This window comes from Pantherophis guttatus, chromosome 1, assembly GCF_059756535.1.
Source record: "Pantherophis guttatus breed Tessera chromosome 1, ASM5975653v1, whole genome shotgun sequence".
Classification (NCBI taxonomy): domain Eukaryota; kingdom Metazoa; phylum Chordata; class Lepidosauria; order Squamata; family Colubridae; genus Pantherophis; species Pantherophis guttatus.
Genome location: NC_142063.1, coordinates 176,265,336 through 176,284,874, shown reverse-complemented (window position 1 = coordinate 176,284,874; position 19,539 = coordinate 176,265,336). Strand labels below are relative to the sequence as shown.

At 35.5% G+C, this 19,539-nt stretch overlaps 1 protein-coding gene across 7 annotated transcripts in view; it reads left to right on the top strand.

The window, feature by feature from the left end:
- Positions 1 to 19,539, top strand: part of IKZF2 (IKAROS family zinc finger 2) — a 159,698-nt gene that overhangs the window by 90,485 nt on the left and 49,674 nt on the right. For all 7 annotated transcript variants that reach the window (XM_060688180.2, XM_087882180.1, XM_087882181.1 and 4 more), the window contains one exon: positions 4,727 to 4,894. In XM_060688180.2, coding sequence (XP_060544163.1) covers positions 4,727 to 4,894 — 168 coding nt within the window. The remainder of the gene's footprint in view (positions 1 to 4,726; positions 4,895 to 19,539) is intronic.

The window sequence follows — 19,539 nt, the reverse complement described above, 5'->3', positions numbered from 1 at the left end:
AATGTATTTTCTTTGAACAGAGTATTTGGCCGGTTCACAAATTTAAACAGTGTTTAGTCATATCAATTAAATTTACAATTTCTATATTTCCTTTTTGCCATATTTATTCCTCATCTATTTTTGTAAAAAACCAATATTACCCTTCATCCTCATCTCTAATCTTAATCAAATTCAATTTTCCCTTCTATTCTATATTATACCCCTTCCCATTGTCATCTATTTTTATATCCATCCTCACATTGGTTAATTATGTAATATTATAGTTTAATATAAATTCAACATTTTAATATAAATCAATTAGTTATATAACTACCTTTTTTGTATATTAATCAATATGAACATGAATATTCCAATTATTTCCATGCAATCCAATTTCTTACAAATCAATTAATTATATTTACCAATAATAATAAACCAAATAATTTCCCCCATATATTCCTCCAAACCACAACTTAACCATTTCTGCTTTCAACACAATATACAATTAATAGTATCTCAATTATTACAATTCCCTAGTTAAATAGAGCTTTTTTTCTTTTGTGTTTTAAAATCTTGAACTCTCCTCTTTTCCCCTAAATTTCCCATTGTTTGCACCTACCTTTTTGGTGAGGAAAAAGAAAAGAAATCTGCCTGGCTAATTTTCCAACGTTGCAGCAACAGCAAAGACAACAGCCTGCTTTACTTTCAGTTTGATTTTTCAGCATAGCTAGGGGAAAAAAAATCTGCTCCAGCAAGCAGCAGAGCCCTGAGCAAAACAGCTGAGAGCAAATCAGCTGAGAGTTGGGAGCCGATCTAATCAAGGGCTAATTAGCCTATGCTGAAGCTCCCCGGGCCAATAAAATTACAAAAAAACACTGAACCATTTGTTAAATTGCTGGCTCGCCCACCCCTCGCCCACCACTATTTATTGGCAATAAATCGTGGTGCGGAGGGGCGGGGCGAGCCAGCAATTTAACAAAGCCCCGCGGCAAGAATTTAAACAGTTTTTTTTTCCTCTAGCCATTAGCTGGGACTCAGGAGGCAGCAATAGATTGGGAGTGGGCGGGGTAAGCGAACGGCCGGCGATCCAACAGAGCAGAGAGTGAGGGTGAGTGAAGGCGTGGGGGGGGCGAGAGAGGGCTTTGGCGACCCCTGTGAAATGGCCGTTTGACCCCCAAAGGGGTCACGACCCCCAGGTTGAGAACCGCTGTTCTAGCTGCTGCCTGGCAGAATCTATTCTGTTACCTCAGAACTCAGAACTAGTAAATATACTAATTAACTTTCATGCCTACACGTATCTAGTTTTCTTTTTAGTCATTAGTTGTTTGCATATGAATCAACCTGGAAGAAATAAAATAAGTTTATTACACATCCCTTGCCTGGTCTCCTGGAAGGTTTTCTTTTTAAACTTGTGGTGATGTAACACTCCCAGTGTAAACAGAAGTAGGCAGTAATTGTGGTTATGAAATATAATTAGCTGCTGAGCTGCTGTTCTCTGGCATAATATTAATATGCATCATGAATTATTTCTTAGTCTTTTGTGAAACTGTTATACAAAATTCTACAAATAAGTTTTGATATATAGGTATTGATTGGGGAATCGTCATGGATATTGTGTCAATTACTTAAAACCGTCCTCGGTAACAGAATAGCCAAACTATAATTTTGAGTTATCTTCCAGAAACATTCAATACTCTGAACAGTGAAGTTCTTTCTAAGTTAAGGATATTAAATGATTGTACCTTGAAAATCTGAAATAAACTCTAGTTGTGTGTGTGTGGGGGGGAGAATTAATCAGCTCAGGAGGGGGAAAAAAGACTGTGTTTGGATCCTTTCTGCTTCTATTGCAGAAAACCACAGAAGCCCTCATGCCATGCAATGTATATCCTTCCTGCCTGATTCAGATCTACTGAATAGGAGCCCCCTCTTTTTCTCAGCAATTGATTCCACAGCCAAACTCTTGTTACCCTTAGGAAGATTTTTGTAATATTCTATTAGAATTCAGTCTGCCTATTATTATTCTATGACCTGCATCCTAAATCAAAATAGCTTTTTTCTTTCAAGTTTTTGAGAGAACACACCCAATTACTTCCATTTCTCTTTATCAACTTAACCTGTCCTTGATTATACTTGATGCCCTTTCATGAAATTTACCATTTTTTTTCATCCTTCTTAAAAATGTATTCAGACCTGGTTATTCAAGTTTGAGTTTAACCAGAAAAAAATAGATTTATTACTTCTTGGGATTTGGAATTTACACTTCTGTGGATCAGTGGTGGGTTGCTCCTGGTTCGCACCGGTTCGCAGGAACCGATAGTAAAAATTTGTAGTAGTTTGGAGAACCGGTAATAACATTGGCTGGCCATGCCCCCGAACCTGTCCCCGGCCCGGTCACTGCTCACTTACCCTGCCCACCTCATCAGAGGCTTTTTTTTTTACTTTTAAAAGCATTTTTTTCTACAACCTCTTCAGCCGAAAAAATGCTTTTAAAAGTTAAAAAAAAAAGCCTCTGATGATCACGTGGGTCAACTGGGATCGTCAGAGGCTTTTAAAAGCATTTTTTTCTGCAACCTCTCTGGCCTGAAGAGGTTGTAGAAAAAAAATGCCTTTAAAAGCCTCTGGCGATCCCAGCTGAATTGCCTGATCGTCAGAGGCTTCTAAAAGCATTTTTATCTGCAACCTCTTAAGAGTCCTGGTGGCGCAGCAGACGAAAGCACTGTTATTAACACCAACTGCCTGCAATTACTGCAAGTTCAAATCTCACCAGGCTCAAGGTTGACTCAGACTTCCATCCTTTCTAAGGTAGGTAAAATGAGGAGCCAGTTTGTGGGGGCAATAAACTGACTTTGTATAAAATATATAAAAGTATGAAGGCTATTACTTAACGCATTGTAAGCCGCCCTGAGTCTCCGGAGAAGGGCGGCATATAAATCAAATTAAAAAAAAACAGTTGGCCACGCCCACCCAGTCACATTACCCCCACCAAGCCACACCCACAAAATAAGCCATGCCCACAGAACCGATAGTAAAAATTTTTAGAACCCACCCCTGCTGTGGATGCAACTTAAAAGTGTATTTGTTTTCCTTACATAACATCATGGTAGCAGCTCCTATCCAAGACAGTACATTAGTACATTAGTTTGACAAGACTATGAGCTACTTTGTTCAGTATGCTAGAGTGCAGTTCCTATGGTATGTGAGATTCATTCAAATAAAGAGACAGTCCTTGATCATGATTCAATCTCAAATTTAATATTGCCCCTTTGCCCTATTTTAGAATTTCCTAAAGAATGTTTCTTGTTTTGATGCAATAGATTGAATTGAGTAGTTCCAACCTTTCTTCGTTACCTATTAGCATTATGCTGTCTCCAATGAGTAGCTGATATTCTGATTCTTTAATTTTTCTTTTGTTTTGAACACATTCAAAGAAGCCTGTGGATTTTGTTAGCATCCTTCACTAACTTTTAATTTATTCATTTTTTTGTTTTTCTGCGACTGACTGTACAGTCATGGACTACTTCTTGTACTCTTTCTTCATAATGTGATCTTTTAGTATTGTACATGTGCCCTTTTTGGGGGAGGGGTTGAAATATATAAGATCTTATATCTGACCTCCAAAGCTAAATTAATCAAGTGTTTCACAAATAAGGGAAACTGCTTTGTTTCTGTCAAAGAACAGCATGACATATTTTTTCCCTCTGACCATACAGCCCTTTGTGCAAAAAATGGCTACCTTCATGTAAGTCTCTGGGTCTCAACTGTCAAGACAGAAAAGGCTTGAAACTCAGGAATGGCAAGTAGACATATTAAGGCTAATAATAGTCATATGAAAAGCTTAGCAGATAGTTGAATTAGAAATATAATTTGATTTCTAAAATCTAAATTTACAATTTAATTTGAATTCACAAAAACTGAAACTACAATCTATTTTAGATTAGTGTTAATTATATTTAATCTGCTAACCTATAAAATGTACAACATCAGATTTCTTAGAAGTTACTTCACTGTTCCCTCATCAATATACCAGTACCTAAATTATTTAAAAAGAACAATAATGTAAACAAAAATGTTCTTTCCTTGTTGCAATGTTAACTGACTTGTTTCTTTATTGGTCACATTGCAGAAGAATGTTTTGACAGTTATAAATTGAGGATTCCCTCTGTTGTGTTTTAGGTGTTTCTTTACCTGCAGGTAGAGAAACGTATTTGGCCAGGCTAATGTCTGCTTGAAATATGGAAGAAAACTTATCATTGGTGAAACTTAAAATGTCTGTATACAATTCTTACATTTGCAGTTTTAATTTTGTGGAGATGATTTAATGCTTCATTGAAAGATGATTTTGTAGCCTTTTCTTGGATTCTGCAGGGTTGTATGAACATAGCGTACTTAATTTGATCATTAGTCCACCTACCTGTTTCTGAGCTTTCCTTTTCTACAGCTGACAACTGATCTGTCCTTAGCATAGCCCTTGTCTGCTTCAAGTATTGCAATTGTTCAATTTAATTTTAGATGCCTGCTATATCTGAATAATGAAGTCATGGGGTTTGATTATCAGATAATGTGGTTTGAAAACAAAAGAAGGAAAGAGCCTTTAACTAAGATCAATCTAGCTGCTATGAATTGGTCCCTTATTTTTCAGATGGTTGTAATATATGTTGAGGAAGAAGATTTTTCAGCCAGTCTAGATTTTAATGATCTTTCAATCAGTGTTTCTTAGGTGTTGTTTCTCTTCTTTCATCTGCTGTAGGTGAGCGTCCCTTTCACTGTAATCAGTGTGGAGCCTCCTTCACCCAAAAGGGGAACTTACTGAGGCACATCAAATTACACTCTGGAGAAAAACCATTCAAATGTCCCTTTTGTAGCTATGCCTGCCGAAGAAGGGATGCTCTCACAGGACACCTCAGGACCCACTCTGGTGAGTTTCTTGCATTTAGCACTAATGCCAGACTGAAGCTAACTCTGCACAGCAGTGTTCTTTCAATCAGTCAGTCCATGTGTCCATCCATCTGGATCTATAAAGTCTCCGTGGATTGAATGTGCAGACTGGGGCAGTGTGATTCGTAGTTCTGTGCTCTAAACTTGTTCCTAGGCACAGATGTCAGAGACTGAATCTTGTCAACTCGTGCTCTAACATTGAGCTTGGTGTCTCTCAGAGCTCCATTAAAGCTGACTACTACCTGAAAAGAAAGGGTTAGCTCTTATTTTCTAATTATAGTATCCTAATGCTATAAATGAAATTGGATCAAAACTGAATTGGGAATTAAATATTCTTCAAAATTCAGAATATTACCTGGAAAGCCATGATAGATTTCTCTAAATACTCAGAAATATGACTGAGTGCCCTGTCAATGGGGATATATCTTTGTTTTAGTCTTAATCTCTTTAAAAGATTAATCTTTTTTTAAATTTCAATTTTCCCAAAACTCTGTATAGTGTAACTTTGTAAACTATGATTACTACCTGCCAATTTTTGAAAAAGCATTTGAGATGGAAATTATCCACAATTCTGCTTTTGTTTTTTGCAAAATATTCCATGCTGATATATGAAACAAAAATGTTGGGCAATTATAAGTCTATCGGAGTTTAAAGTTTGTTTTCCTCGAAAGAAAAAGAAGATATGGCTCTGAGAAAGATGGAAGAGTTACAAATTGATGATATTGTTATCTGGAGCATTTGTAAAATTCAGTGAACAAATTAAGGTGGTTGCATGATAATTGCCTCTCTGAAAGTATTTCCAATACTTTGCAAAGGAGTTGGAATAAATTCTGCTTACTCTGTCTGAGGAAAATACTATCCTCTTCTCATGAGACTCTGCCTTTTTAATTTACTCAGTTGAAGTTGAAGATATTCAACTTCAAGATACTCTCAGTTAATTTTACTCCATCTGAACAGAATTCTGTAAATCCAGGGAGCTGCTTTTTGTGCTATTAAGCTAAAGTTCAGTTAACAATACTGAAATCAGCTCACTTTAGTGGCATAGTGAGTTGATTCATACTATTGCTTTAGTTGTTTATTTTTTGATAGATTAAACATACAAAAGTGCTTATATCAACACACCTATTTTAAGTTAATATTTTGTTTGTCGTTTGCTTCTAAGCTAGCACACTTCAAGTAAAGTTGGGAAGTTCTAAGAGAGTTCTGACTGAAGTTAATTTCAATAAATAAAAGGGAACTAGGGCAACAGGTATGACATTTGCATATTGAAGTTACCAAAATGAGTAAATCACTCTTGGTTGTTTAGAACAAAACAAATAGATCCAGAATAACTTAAAATGTAAGATAGTTAAGGGAAATAGACACAAAATAAAAAGCAAATCATAACCTCGCAAACTGTTCACAATCCATAAAAGTTTCTGCTTCTTTCTGTTATAAGCATATATCTCTGTTTCAGAGATTTCAGTAGTCTATAATTTCAGTAGTCTATTTATCAGCAACATTTGCCATGCCCCTGCCCTGTCAGTACCTGACTTGTATCCCCAAAAATCAATTTGTTGTTATACCATGCAACAGAGGTATGGTAGGATAGCATAGTTTTCTGAAGTTCCCTAGACTTAATATTGGTAAGTTAAAGTTCTAAAATGTAATCAAATTTTAAAAAAAGAAATATACCAGTCCTGAATCTGTCCTAATAATGCTCTTAAAGCTACCAGGAATCATATGATTTTGGCAATATATAGCCAGTTTGGACTGGTGGTTAAGTTCTAGTCCTGTTTTAGGCATAAAAGCCAGCTAGGTAATTTTGGGCAAATCTCAATAACTCAGACCAACTCACTTCACAGGATTGTTATTGTAGGGAAAATAGGGGGAGGGGAAGAGTATTAGATATGTTCACCATCTTGAATTATTTAGAAAAATAATAAAGGTGGATACAGAAATAATTAATACAATTTTTATTGTGCACAAAAAACAATGAAGTTTTGTCCTGTGGATTTCTTATTTTTGAAAAGCGCTTTCTATTTGATTTCCAACATTTGACACCCCTAATGCAGGGCCTTAAGTCCTTTCTTTCTTTATGAGGGTGGCTCATTCAAACTGTTATTAATACAAAAGCTTTTTATCCTACATTGAAAAGAAGAAAAGATATAAGTAATTAAAATTATATTTTCCACAATGCCTATAGATAAGTAGAGGACATGTGCAGTTATTTTTGAGAAGAGGTGACATACTTAAAGGATAGAATAAAATACAACTATATGTTGGGAAACATATAAATTGCAAGGAAAGAAATTCTCAAGAATTTCTTTGAGATGTAAACATTAACTAAATGTTTCCATGAGTTTTTGACTGAAGAAAAGCAAACATCATTGGAAGTTCTGAAGAAACATAGTTTTAGAGTACTTGTTTAGTGTAGCTACATGGTAATCATATTCTCTAAAGTGATTTGAAAATGAATATGCCAAAGCCCAAGGTTCTTTCAAGCTCTTTTAATATACTGATTTTTTTAGAAGAAACTTCTCAACTGTTAACCCACCATTCTGTTGGAATTCTTTGTAATGAGAAAGCAGTATTTTAAAAAAAAAACAGTAAATAAATGATATATTACTAAAGTAGCAGAACTCAGAAATATAAAGCAACTATTAAAGCAACTTGGGTTATCCAGCTGACATTTCTGATCAGCTATTGTTAGATTATTGGTGTTCTTTCAAGTACCTAATGGAAATTAAAGCACTGTAAAATAAAGAAATTCTGCCAGGAATATAGTTTGGCACTGCTATTGCTACATACGAGGCCAGATGCAAGGACAGGTTCTTCAAAGTGGAAATTTGACAGACTTGAGGCAGCTTTTTTCCACAGAAAATGTAAAGATATTTGAGCTACAAGAGAGATGAAGATGAACTTCAGGAATTCTGAGAGTAATTAATGGAAAGTATGCTACCCTACAGCACATTAAGAAACTCACATACCAATCTATGGGTATGAAACCTCATTTGTACTAAGTACGCTGTTTCCAGTGTGGCCTAGAAGTTCATAAATTCTGAGTGTACTAGTTAATATATGGGACATCTATAGAAGGCATTCTTTTAACTGTATTTTAAAATCTTCTATTAAAGGGTTCAAGGATAACTCATACAAATTTTCTTTGCATTCTGTTTTATAATCTTGATGAACATGTCATCCTTACTTCTGTATGCACACATAGCTCTTACATATTCCCTACTTTAAGACCTAATAAATTCTAGTATTAGGAGTTCCATTTGCTATAGTTAAGACAATTGTATGTATTTTATTTACACCTAATAAACAAGTTGTAATAGTATCAAGCTAATTCTGAACATAAAATTGCTGTTAATTTTCCTATAGCTGAGTTCCACATTCTTTTCCTCAGTCTGGAGTGGGGGAAGTGGCTAGAGAGGATTTTGATGTGGTTATATTGGGAAGAGAGTCTCCTTTTCACAGTCCCAGCCATGCTGTGCTTCAGTATGAGCTCTTCCTGTCATTCTGGTGGTCAAGAGATCTACATTTATTTCCTTGCGTTTGTTTCTTTATTCTCTGGCTTTGGCCTTCCTGTTTTGACTTTTCAGCAGAATGACTTGCAAACTAATGGACAGCAACAGACTTCTAGGGATACCTCCAAGAATCATTTCCAGTGACAGGAGTGAAAAAGAGATTCAGACTCCAGTTATGTGACAATACACTGCTGCTGGCCACAGATTTCCCTAGAAGAATGTGGTCCATGTTGTGGATAGACTGCAGTTGGCCCAGGATGTCGCATTACTTGAATGCGGTTCGTGTGCCAAAATCCCAACTGTAAAGTGTTCCAGCAACATTAAACCTGCTGGTATAGGGATTCAGTTAGCCAGTTACAACTATATATCTCACCTTTGAGCAGGATCATCTCAACATTTCTGGCTAAGATAGCAAAAACTCTGGAGGGCCTCCTGAACACAATAGAGGAATTCAGAGTACTGGGAAAATCTGTTAATTTCCTTTCCAGAGCCCCACTGTCACTAAGTCTTCCCACCACAATCTCCAAACTGCATCAAACTATTCTGCAAGACTCAGAATAACCCTGCTTCCCAGGGGATTGTCACTCATTCCATGAGAAGTATAACAATCTTGGCCGTTCTCAACACTAATGCCATCCTGGGGGACAACAGTTGCCATGTATCTTTCATATTTTCTTTCATAAAGCACTATCAAATTTATTTATTTATTTATTTATTGGTTCGATTTATATGCCGCCCTTTTTCAGACACTCAGGGCGGCTTACAATGCGTTAAGCAATAGCCTTCATATTTTTGTATATACCTGCTTAGTAGGGCTATCGCCCCCTCCCCCCTAAGCGGTGTGCTTTTTTATACAAAGTCAGCTTATTGCCCCCACAAACCAGGTCCTCATTTTACCTACCTCGAAAGGATGGAAGGCTGAGTCAACCTTGAGCCTGGTGAGATTTGAACTTGCAGTAATTGCAGGCAGCTGGTGTTACTTAATAGTGCTTTAGTCTGCTGCCCCACCAAGGCTCTTGTATGCCTCATCTGAAGCATCTTTCAGCATGAAGATACTACAGAACATAGTTCATAGGAAGGGAGAGATAAAATTTTACTCCCAGGAATAGCTCTAATATCTCCCAGTTGGCATCCTGATTCTGCTGTAGAAAAAGAATATATAGGACTTACTATGAAGATTATTTTTCTACTATAAGTCCTCCTATGATAGGCCATCCACCCATCAAAGAATAATCAAGAAAAAATTATGAGATTATTCTCTGGGGCTTTTTTAGTATTGTCATCTTGTATGGAGTTTTATGTATCTCATCTGTATTCCTTCTTTCTCAAGTTCTAGTTCCCTGAGCAATCTTTCTGGTTTAGCCTTCCAAGACAGAACAAGGAGCTATCTACTTCTATAGATATCAGAATGTCAGAACCCTTTTTTGCTGTGCTTCTGAAGCAAGTGGGAGGAAGGAGATTCCCACCTCAAAATATAGTCTCTCTGCTGTAGGAAATGACTCTTTGTGGTAAGTCCAGTGTAACATTGTGTAACAGTTTCCAGAGCTACTGTTACAGACAGCTTCATTTTTAATTTTCACTTCTGTAAAACAAATTCAGAAACCTCCAAATGATTTCTCTAAACCATTCCTGTTCCCCTATTGTGGATCAGAACTGAAGAATTTTCTCACCTGAAAGCTGCTCTGTATCCATTTATACACTGGGATTGGATAACTACATTTAGAATGTCTGTAGCTGCCACTAACTTTTAGATACACATATTATTCTTTAGTAGTGTAATGCTACCATTATAGGTGCTGCATTGTTATCAAAGTTTAAAGTGATTAAATAATGTGGAAATAGTTCCCCAATAAAAGCAGGAAGGCAACCATATATTTTAAAGAGCTATGGGTGCTTGTTGAACTGTGTTGTGCAATTTTCTGATAGGATTAAAGGTTAAAAGTATATCTATATTGTTCTCCGTGAACTTTCTTACACTTCCTTGTATATCAGACAAAGGCTATTTCTATATTAATTATTTAATACCAGTTGAGTGAGTCATATTTTGGTGGAGAGAACTGGTTTATAAAGTTGTCATTAAATAAATAATAACTAATTTTGGAAGAGATTATTATCTGATTCCTAATATAATCTTCTGCCTGCACGTATGAGTGTACTTCTGGTTTCCCTTTCAGGGGATTATTGCTTGATATGATGGGAGGGATCAGTAGCTTAGCTGAAAATAAGATAGGGCTTTGCAAGTATGAAGTCAAATCTCCTGAGAGGAGAAACTACAATCAAAACTAGAAGAAGACAATATAATATATGTATCTACAGTATATTGTTTCCTCAAAAATGGTGACTTTGGACAAATCTGGGTGGCATTCAGGTTGGAAGGCAATCCAATTACCGAAGCACAACACCAACATTTGTCAGATGGAACTGGACACTCCCATACCAAAACTACAAGGAAGCTAGTGCCAATATTGAAAGAGGAGTTTCCCCTTTTATCAGACTACATAAAGATAGAACATGGAATGAGAGAATCATGAACCAAGACAAACTTGAAATCATCAGTTGAAAAAAAAAAAAGAACAGAAAGCAAAAGAGCTGCCTGCTGGATTGATTTGGCCCTGTGTGGGGTGGAGTCCCTCTTCCAAGCAGCTGTTTCACTTTTATGCTGATTGAAAAAGGTCTTGAAATCCAAATAGAAATGTAAACTTAGATTTTGGGGTTAGTCCCCAAGAACAAGCCAGGCTGGCAGCGGCTTGCAACTTTCTTTGCTGACTTTCTTGTGGCAAGATGTGTGCCAAACAAATTTAATAAATAAAAAATAATCATAATCACTGGAGCAGTTTGCATCCCAGAGTTATGGGTACTCCATTGTTGGAGGTTTTCAAGAAAAAATTAGACATCCATTTGTCTGGGATTGTATAAGGTCTCCTGCCTTGGGCACCGGGTTGGACTAGAAGACCTGCAGGGTCCCTTCCAGTCCTATGATTCATGTTTCTATATGAAAGCAATTAACTTTTTGCCAACATCTTCAAGCATATAAATGGAGGCTTGCACCTAGATATTTCTAGCTGAATTGGTGTCAAATATAAAGGTTGAAATTAGAAAATTGAAAAGTGTAATTGTAAAGCAAGTTTTGACCTGTAGGATATACAGTCAGGCTACAGCATCCGTGAAAGGAACAGGTTTATTACATTTAATTTGAAAGTGATTGTGAGGAGCAATGGAAAAAAAGCAAGAGACTTTGTAATAACTGAAGGGGAACTGTTTTTTTAAAAAAATAAAATCCAGATAGCTTCTGAATAAGCTACCGTAATAGCCAAGAAAGGTGTAAGATGATTGAATGTTTTTTTAAACAAGACAAACATCACTGAAAAACAATATAATATGGACATATTCAAGGATAATCATATACAAAAACGTACAGGAAATATTGGGAGAAACCATGTTAGAACTATATAATGAGGCTTTGGAAAAGGCAAAAATTCCAACAACCTGGACAGAGGCATTAATTACTATTATACCCAAAGAAGATATGGACCACCAGTTAATTCAAAATTACAGACCAATCTCCTTGCTAAATACAGATTACAAGATATTTGCAGTAATTATAGCTGGAAGAATTTAAAAAGTATTAAATAATCATATACACTCAGACCAAAATGGATTTCTGCCAGGCTGACAAAACAAGAATAATATGAGAATAATAATAAACACATTAGAATATTACGAATCACACCCGGAAAAACAAGCTTCGCTGGTTTTCCTTGATGCCCAAAAAGCATTTGATAGTCTAAATTGGAAATTTCTAATGGGGCAACTAAAAATTATGCAATTTGGGACAAAATTTGAAAAAATCATAGGGGAAATTTATACAAAACAAACGGCAAGAATAATTATGAACGATGATGCCACAGACCAATTCGGCATAACCAAAGGGGTTAGGCAGGGATGCCCACTTTCTCCACTATTGTATAACTTAACATTGGAGATCCTTTTAAGAAGGTCAGGGAAGACCAAGAAATTAAAGGGCTAAGGATAAGGAGAGAAGAATACAAGATTCAGGCCTTCGCTGACGATCTTGTGTTTATAGTAGAAGAACCACTAGAGTCAGCACCAAAATTGTTTAAGAAATTAGAAGAATTTGGAGAAGTGGCAGGATTAAAAATAAATCAAAATTAATCAAAATTAATAACAAAAAATCTCACAAAGGAACAAGAAAAAGAGTTGGAGAACATTATACAAATTCAAACAACTAAGAAAATAAAATACTTAGGGATTTGGCTATCGGCAAGAGGTTCATCAATAAAAGAAAACAATTACGATAAATTAATAACACAGATAAAGATTTAGACAATTGGAGAAATTTACAGATAGCACTAATGGGAAGGATCTCTACCATTAAAATGAATATTTTACCAAAACTTTTATTTTTATTTCAGATTATACCAGTAAAATTGGGAAAAAAGTTTTTTGAAACATTGAATAAAATAACATCCAAATTTATATGGCAGGGGAAGCACCCACAAATTAAACTTAAATTACTACAGGACACAAAAGACAGAGGAGGAACAGAACTCCCAGAATGGGAAATTTATTATCAAGCGGCTGGTTTATCGTGGGTAAAAAGAATGGATGGAATTAAAAAACAATAGAATACTAATAATTGAAGGGCATGAAATACAAGTGGGTTGGCATTCATTTCTCTGGGATGGAAAACACAAAACACATACCTATTTCAAAAGACATATAATAAGGAATGCGCTACTACAAACCTGGTTAAAAATTAAAAAAACAGCACTACACGAAAATACCAATCTGGCTCTCACGATTAGAAGCAGTAAGACATCCAAATTTAACAGAATTAAAAAAAGGAATGATATAAAGATCTAATAGAAAAACAAGGAAAATTGAAACCAAAACAAGAGTTGGAATTGGATTTAAACAGAGAAATTGACTGGTGGATTTACATACAAATCCCATCTAAATATAAGGAACATATAAAAACATACAAAATTCAAAGAGAGAAACAAGAATTAGACAGAATTATATTAGAATCAGAAGAAAAGCTAATTAGCAAAACTTATAAATTTTTACTACAATATAAAATGGAGGAAGAAATAGTGAAGAATACAATGATCAAATGGGCTCAAAATTTTAATTATACAATAGATCTGGAGAAGTGGGAAACAATGTGGCAAGTGAATGCAAAATTCTATCTATCGGCGACATACAAGGAAAGTCAGCTGAAGATGTTTTACAGATGGCATCTGTCACCGACAAGACTTGCAAAGATATACCAGAACAATAGTGCAACATGTTGGACATGTAAGAAATCCCAAGGAACATATTATCATTTATGGTGGATGTGTCCGGCAGCAAAAAAATTTTGGGCAAATATTAAAAAATGGATAGAACAAATAACAGAACAACAAATAGAAAGGAAGCCAGAAACATTCTTGTTAGGAATTTTTACAAAACCATATTCCAAAGAAATAAAATATTTGATGCTATACATCTTAACAGCAGCACAAATAACATATGCAAAAAATTGGAAACAGGAAAGAACTCCAACTGAGGAAGAACTGATAGATAAGATTTTAGAATGCGCTGAGATGGACAGATTAACAAAAGAAATTAAGGAAAAAGAAGAGACAAACTCTTATAGAATATGGAATAAATGGTATAATTGGCTCAAGACTAGAAATAAAGAATAAAAATTATAAGGAGAGAAGATTAGAAGTACAATATATATATATATATATATATATATATATATATATATATATATATATATATATATATATATGCATATTCTTTCTAGCCAGGTTTTACCTATGTAAAGTTAGTTGTTCTTCAGCCCTAGGTTGAACAACTAACTTTACATAGGTAAAACCTGGCTAGAAAGAATATGCACATAAAAGCCTATGAAAAAAGAAAAAAGATATATATATATATATATATATATATATATATATATATATATATATATATATATATATATATATATATATATATATAACACAAATGTATGGAGTGGAATAAAATGTATATAACATAAATATAGAAATGTATAATATTAAAGATATAATTAAAATATATAGATCTCTATAGTGGGGAGGGAAAAAATGGAAAATGAGGGGAAGAAGAAGGAGCAATAGATTAAGATATAGGGGAAGAAGAACAAAGTAACAGACGGAAGACCACTATGAAACAATGCTTAAAAATGATAAGATATCTATATGTTGTATGTTGTGTAAATGTCATATATGCGTTATAATAAAATTACAATTTTTCTTAAAAGGATAATCATAGGAAAGTCAACAAGAAATAAAAATGGAGGAAGATATACTACACCTAACCCTTTTATATACAATATATAGTTTTGTATATATTGGAAAGATTTGCAGAGAGAGAATATGTTTATGAACCATCTCCATTAGAGAATGCAATATGAACAGCAGTTGACCAGCTGTTAAGTAGGAAAATTAAAAGGTACAAGTGAAAAACCCACTGAATTGTTTAAAGCTGCAGAAGAGAAAATGGGGATTTTGCAGTAATCTTCCCCTGGATTGGGGAGGGAATGGAGATTTTACAATATCCTTCCCCTGCCACACCCACCAAGCCACACCCACCAAGCCATACCATGCCACGCCCACCAAACCACGCCCACAGAACCGGTAGTAAAAAAATTTGAAACCCACCACTGCAACAAAGCTTTTGTGTACATCATGGCAAAATATGGAACATACTAGTTAATGGCTGGGCCAAAAGGAATTTGTTCCTCTATTTTCTGAAGATTCCTAAAATAAATAAGGAGCTTTTATAAAGAACTGAGTCTGGAGAAATTGATTGGTTCAAATTGGACTCAATGGATGAAAAATAGACATATGTATATTCCTATATATCTGTTTAAAGTACAAAATATTTAAAACACAACATACCTTTAAAATTACTTTCTGTGAGGTGTAGTAGTGAGCAATAGGGCTGGGGAAGCATTTGGAAAAAAATGTTACCACAAGTGAAGCAAGGGAAGGGAAGAACCTTTTCTCATCCTTCAAGTGCTTCATCAATGGTCTATCAAATTAATGAGTAAACAACTGGAAAAAATTATTATTATAAAGTATTTGTATCATACAGAATTTTTCAGTTACTTCAAAGGGACTGATATGGCCTTAAGTAACAAGCAGCTCTTTTATCTAGTGTAATGTCCCCACTTTTAGGAAGAGCCACCTTATAATCTACATAAAACTTAATTAGTAATTCTCCTGTCCTTTTGTCTTGTTGTTGCTGAAAGGCACACTTGGAACTCAGCAACATGTTCAGGTCACTCTATATTAGATCTTTCACCTGTTCTACAGACTTACTTTATACATTGTTTTTTTTTAAATGTAGATAATCTCATTTCAATATGTATGTGAACTTTTATTTGTGTGGCTTTTCAAAGTGGTCTTTCCTCTGTATTTAATTTAAACAACACGTGTTATAAAGCTTCTAGAAGTGCATATGATTTAAAACACAAATGACATCAGAATTAACATTTTTTTAAAAAGCAACCCCATGATTTTAAGCTGGAACATCAGGTTCCAGTATAAAGTAAAATTAACAATTATCTAGCAAAATATGTCAGTCTGTAAAAACATTAAAGGTAAAGGTAAAGGTTCCCCTTGCACATATGTGCTAGTCGTTCCCGACTCTAGGGGGCAGTGCTCATCTCTGTTTCAAAGCCAAAGAGCCAGCACTGTCCGAAGATGTCTCCGTGGACATGTGGCCGGCATGACTAAACGCCAAAGGCACACGGAACGCTGTTACCTTCCCACCAAAAGTGGTCCCTATTTTTCTACTTGCATTTTTTATGTGCTTTCGAACTGCTAGGTTGGCAGAAGCTGGGACAAGTAACGGGAGCTCACCCTGTTACTCAGCACTAGGGATTCGAACCACTGAACTACTGACCTTTCGATCAACAAGCTCAGCATCTTAGCCACTGAGCCACCCTTTTATAAAAAACATTAGGACTGTGCAAATCTTTATAAGGTGCCACACATTTTATATGAGTTGAACAGGAGGAAGATCAGAAAACTCCCTTTGGCAATTACTATAGAAGAAAATTTGAGAAGACCTTTATTCTGCAGCAATTGACAAAGTGCTTCAAGGTAAAGCAGCTGTCAAGAACACTGTAGTTCAGCATGCAGCTTTCATAGTACATGCCAAATCTGCATCGGCAGGCTGCCTTTGGCAAATGCTGCAGGGACTCACATCACTTGCCAAATTGCCTCCAAACTTTACAGTTTTAACAAAATCTAAGACTATCTGAAATGGATACCAAACCTGCCCAGCTTGTGGCCCTCACAATATATCCAGGCTGGGTGACTTCAGCAAATCTTGCAGGAATCTTCATAGCTGACCAGCCTGGAAATCCCACAGTATGCACTACTGTTACCAAGCTTGGATATACTTTGACCAGTGCTGGGTGGCTTCTCACTCAAAGAGCATGTTGTGGAGACAAACTATTGTCTCACTTTGGCATTGCCTTCATGTCACATAGCTTCTATTGAAGTAAATGTAACTTATCTTATACAGGCCTAAAAAAGAGCTACTTGTTGGGAACAAAATATCAATGCTGTATCCAATAAGCCAACTTCAGGAGAACATGTCATAGCGTTCTGGGATCCATAACAGAAACGGCCTTTTGCCAAATTCCTCATTTCCACTAGTAAAAGGAACACTGAATTGAGTTTCTCTGTGAGAATTTGCATGACAGAAGTTAGTTTGTATTCTGTACTGTATGCAATTACCTGTGAAGAAGAAAGCCATCAATATTTTTGTTCTTCAAAGTTCATCTTAATTACATTGAGATGTTCTGCAAGGTTAACTGATAGGCATTGCTAAATATATCTGCTATGATTGGGATGTAATTTTTTTTTAAAAAAAGAGAGATGTTACTAGTATGGAATAACTACTCTGCTTATATTGATGATGCTGTGATTTATTTTTTCCTAAATAATATGGTTTCAGTGATCAAGATTTTTTAAAGGTGATTGGATGGATGCAGTGAGAAAAATACAAATTAGCTAGATTTCAGTCTTATTTTTCAAAATAGTGATATATATTAAAAGAAAGAAAGAAAGGAAAGAGATCTTCAAATGTCAATCAATTTCTCACAAATACTCATAGCAATACTTTATACAATTTTATTTATTTGTTTGTTTGGTATGGCTGTCCTGTCTCTATGCCTACATTAAATTGTAGGTTGAATGTTTGTATATATTTCTCTTTTAAAATGAAAAACAAAACATCCCTGAAGGCATATTACAAATCTTTGTCCAGGTGCTTCCGTTGCTTTTTATACAGCAGATAAAAGTTATGGCCCCATGTTCTATGATAGCAACAGCTTTCTTAGTCTAGGTTATTAATAGTCTTACTTCACAACTTCATTTGTCATCTATAATGTAGTCTTATTGCATATAGCTAGAAAGATGAAGGCAATGTAATACTTTCAAGGAAAATACAAGTTAAAACAAACATCTTGGCAGAGATTATTCAAACAAATTAAGATTTATATTCAAATTGTGGCCCTTGAGCCCTTGGCAAATTGCCCATCTATTCCTTGATGTTAATACAAGGAAAACGATGATGTAATCAAAATCACTTGTATATATAGACAGGTCTATTCAGTTTTTGCTCTTCAGTAGACAAAGATCTATAGAATTATGGCTATATAGATTTTGAAAACCTCATTCTACACCAGCTCCAGGTTTTGGGAGGCTCCTTTGTCCTGACATGCAGTGTTGTTCCATCATTCCTCTGATCCATCTCTGCTGATCTCAGTGAATAAATAAATGTCAAATAAACGATCAAGCAGCAACAAGGAGAAGGAAGAGAAAGGGCTCTATCCTGGAGTGAAAGGAAACTGTTTCCAATCCAATTTCTTGCTCTATGCAAGAATACAGATTAGAGCCTCTGCATGGACAACTGGCTAACCTTTCCTTGAAAGCAGTGGTGGGATTCAGCTGGTTCGTACCACTTCAGGAGAACCGGTTGTTAACTTTCTGAGCAGTGTGGCACACTGGTTGTTGGAAGAAATCATTAGGGCAGAGAACCGGTTGTTAAATTACTTGAATCCCACCACTGCTTGAAAGCATCCAGTCCAAGGAAGGTGACTATTTTTCCCACTGTAGATCTTAAGAAACTTTTTGTAAGAATCTGCCTTCTCGAAACTGAAATCCACTGATTTTTGCCCTGCTCTCAGGATCAAGGGAAATGGATTTTGAGTTTATAAGTGACACCTTTTTCAATATTTGAAGAGTACGTTCTGTCATAGTCTCAATTTTATTTTCTGACTGGACTACTTGAATGTTTACAGATTTTTGTATGGTAAAAGCTTTGGAATTGAAATCTATTCCATAACTGAGATTAATAAATAATTCCAAATTATTTTGCCAGATTGGAACACTCAACCAAATTCAACAGGATAATATTCATTTGTGAAAAGTGTTAAATCCTGCATCTAGGTAGGAAAATCTAAAGAATAATATAGGTTTAAGGAAGCCTGGCTTCAGAGAAGGATCAAGTTTTCCTGCAAGTGATGTAACACAGCCACTCAAAAAACCAATGGGAAGTCTTACTGCATTGACAGAAATTTAGCATCAAGATCACGACACATGTTACTTCCACATATTCTTGTTAATCCACATTTGAAAAATGTGTATCCAGTTCTGGGTGCCATACTTAAAATGAACATGCAGAGGCTGAAAAGTTCAGAGGTTCAAAGAAGAGTAATCCAGAGAAATGTAGTAGGTAAGTTATTGAATCAGTAATGGGGAGCGGGTTCTTAAACATTTAGCACTATTCCGTTGGATACAAACAGAGGTGGACTTTACATAATTTAACAACCAGTTCGCCTAGTGCAGAACCAAGAATGTGAGCATGACAATATGCTTGTGGCTTGTGCTTGTGGTACTGATATGACTAAGGTAACCTTATATGTATTATATAAGCTTTGGAAGAATTAGTGGTCATTGTCAATGTTTGTTTGAAACCTTGAAGACTGAATAGTAGACCACCACTTAAGTAAGATTCAGCATTCAGCATTGCCAAAAAAGTCAATGCAGTCCTAGGATGA